This window comes from Calidris pugnax, unplaced genomic scaffold, assembly GCF_001431845.1.
Source record: "Calidris pugnax isolate Ruff unplaced genomic scaffold, ASM143184v1 scaffold103, whole genome shotgun sequence".
Classification (NCBI taxonomy): domain Eukaryota; kingdom Metazoa; phylum Chordata; class Aves; order Charadriiformes; family Scolopacidae; genus Calidris; species Calidris pugnax.
The window spans coordinates 2,978,192-2,980,634 of NW_015090990.1; the positions used below are offsets into that span (position 1 = coordinate 2,978,192).

The 2,443-nt window shown below is 45.1% G+C and overlaps 1 protein-coding gene across 1 annotated transcript in view; it reads right to left on the reverse strand.

The window, feature by feature from the left end:
• The window catches only part of USP37 (ubiquitin specific peptidase 37), a 44,159-nt gene extending 42,264 nt beyond the window's left edge, over window positions 1-1,895 (reverse strand). Inside the window, exon 1 of the mRNA XM_014954679.1 lies at window positions 1,701-1,895. Within this exon, the coding sequence (XP_014810165.1) occupies window positions 1,701-1,856 (156 nt within the window). The 5' untranslated portion in view covers window positions 1,857-1,895. The remainder of the gene's footprint in view (window positions 1-1,700) is intronic.
• Window positions 1,896-2,443: the final 548 nt, after the last annotated feature.

The window sequence follows — 2,443 nt, forward strand, 5'->3', positions numbered from 1 at the left end:
AAAAAAAAAAAAAAAAAAAAAGGGAATGCTACTTCTAAAGCAAAATTATCAGGAATTTGCCACGCCTGTGACAGACTGGGGCCAGCTCACACAAACTACACTCAAGCACAAGCCTGCAGTGCAAGGGGAAGGAGCCCTCCCCACCTGCTGCTCGCTCCCACCAACGCTCTTGTGCCAGGGTCTGTGTTGCTTCAAAATGAACAAGACCCGAAATCAGATCCTGCTGAAAAATAACCACCATCCAAACAAAAGTAACTGGTCTAAAGATGCAGCATTTCCTCCTCATCCTCCTCTCCTGCAGACATAGCTGCGTGGTGCCATATCACCCCCTCCACCAGATCTCACATTGGTTGTTTCCCCAAATTAATTCACCTGAAAACCCTCCACTGAGGTCACAGAGAGATCTGACGAGCACCTGAGCCAGCACACACAAGAGGTTGGGAGCAAAACCTGCCCCTTTAGGCCATGGCTAGCTGTTCCACAGGCTCATCCTCCCCACAGAACCACCTTTCACATCACTGTCACACCACGTCAACACTCGTCTAGGCAGAAAGGAGCACGTGAAAACAAGCAACCAGGGAAGGCACGAGAGGAAGAAGAGACCACTCTTCTCATAATCCAGCATTGGACCACGTTGTTTCTATCAAACACGCGGTCATAGCATTGCCTGTGAGAAGGCAGATGATTCTTTTCAAGTCTACAGTAACAGAGGTAAAAACTATCCACAGCTAATGATTTTCTCCCACCTTGATTCCGAGGCAACACAGGCTGCCAGGTTCTTTGCTTAGACTTTTCAGCACACCAAGGCAGCAAAACCTCATTCTCAAAAATAAAGCAAACTTTTTTTTTCTCACTGAGTTCACGTAACAGAACTACATGGCTCAGAGAAAGGTCTGGTGAGCACTGCAGATGAAAAACAACAGTGGCACAAAAAAGCAGAAGCAAACATTTAGATCAGTTTACAACGGTACTAAATAACATAGGATTTTTTTTTAACTGCTCTTATATACTGTAAGTATTTTTAAATCATATGGAGATTTCTTAGAGAAAAACACACCTTCACATTCTTTTTGGGGCAATTTGCACAAAAGTCTGGGAAGATTGAGCTGAAAATCGCTGTAGAATGAAAAAAAAAAAAAAAAAAAAAGGCAATTCAGGCTGAATATATTGCAGGAGAATTCTTAACAGTGGTCTGTATCAGTCTCCCAGTGAGGAAATCACATCATCTGACATTTTTAAAACCTAAAACTGTAACAACTGCTGTTCAGCAGTCTTATATAAACAAGCAGAGAGGTTAAGGTGTGTTAACACCAGCGCTCTTCAGCTGGGAAAATTGCTAGTACAAAGTGTTCAGGATCTTCACCTCTAGATTCTGCAAGTGTACCAGTAACAGAAAAATTATCCATTCCAAAAATCTGAACACCTGAGCCATGATGCTATACACTTTGGTAACTTTTCCCTGCTTTTTGGTTCTTCCCATTCAGTGGTATCTTGACGATGACCTCAACAGATCCTTTAACAATACACGTGAATAATTTACGGGAGAGTTACACAAAAGGATTAGTGTTCAGGAAACGAGGAACAAGAAACAGTGACAGAGGGAAGTTTGTGTGACACTTAATAGCCTTGAAGAGGGCAGCTGTTCACAAAAGAGCACAACCCATGCACTGCTCAAACAAAAGCCTTAATATTTGGTGTACCTGAAATGTCTTTGGAATTCCTCCAACATTGTAGTGAACCACTAGACTCACTTTGTTGTCCTTCTCCACAATTTCAAAGCTCCCTTCTTTCCATTTTGTAATCCCGGTCTGCATGCTGCGCATCCGGACAGGTCCGTGCACCTTGAGCGGAGCCATGCTTTCTCACAGGAAAGAGCAAGCCTACTCCCCCTTTAAAACCTGGTAAAAAAAAAAAAAAATAAGGAGAAATGCATCACTAGACAGCCTAAAGAATATATATAGCAAGAGAGAGAGCAACGTGGCTTCAAGTTCCTGCCAAAGTTCGGCAGGAGTGTCGGGCTGGCATTTTTAAATGCAGTGAAGAGAAGTTAAGATGTCAGGAAACTTAAGATTAATAAACTTAAGATTAATAAATTTAAGGTTAATAAAAGCTCTCCCAATTTGGGCAGCAGCGTGTCGATCCCCCAGCTGCTGAAAGTCCAGCAGCCCCAACCCACAGACCTTCTCGCAAACCCTTAAAGCCACTTCAAACGAGAACCCCACACAGACACGCACCGCCACGGGCTCCCGGTCAGCACGGTGGCGGGGGCACGGAACGACGGCGGCTTTTAATAATTAGAAAATAAATTAATTAGGAGAAATGAATGAAGCAGCCCTGGGAGGGGCCGCCGGTGAGGGTCCCCCCCTCACGGACAGGCAGACAGAGCGGAGGGGGTAAGGGCCGCGTCTCCCGCCTCGCCGCTTCGGGGCCGCCCCCGGGCCGG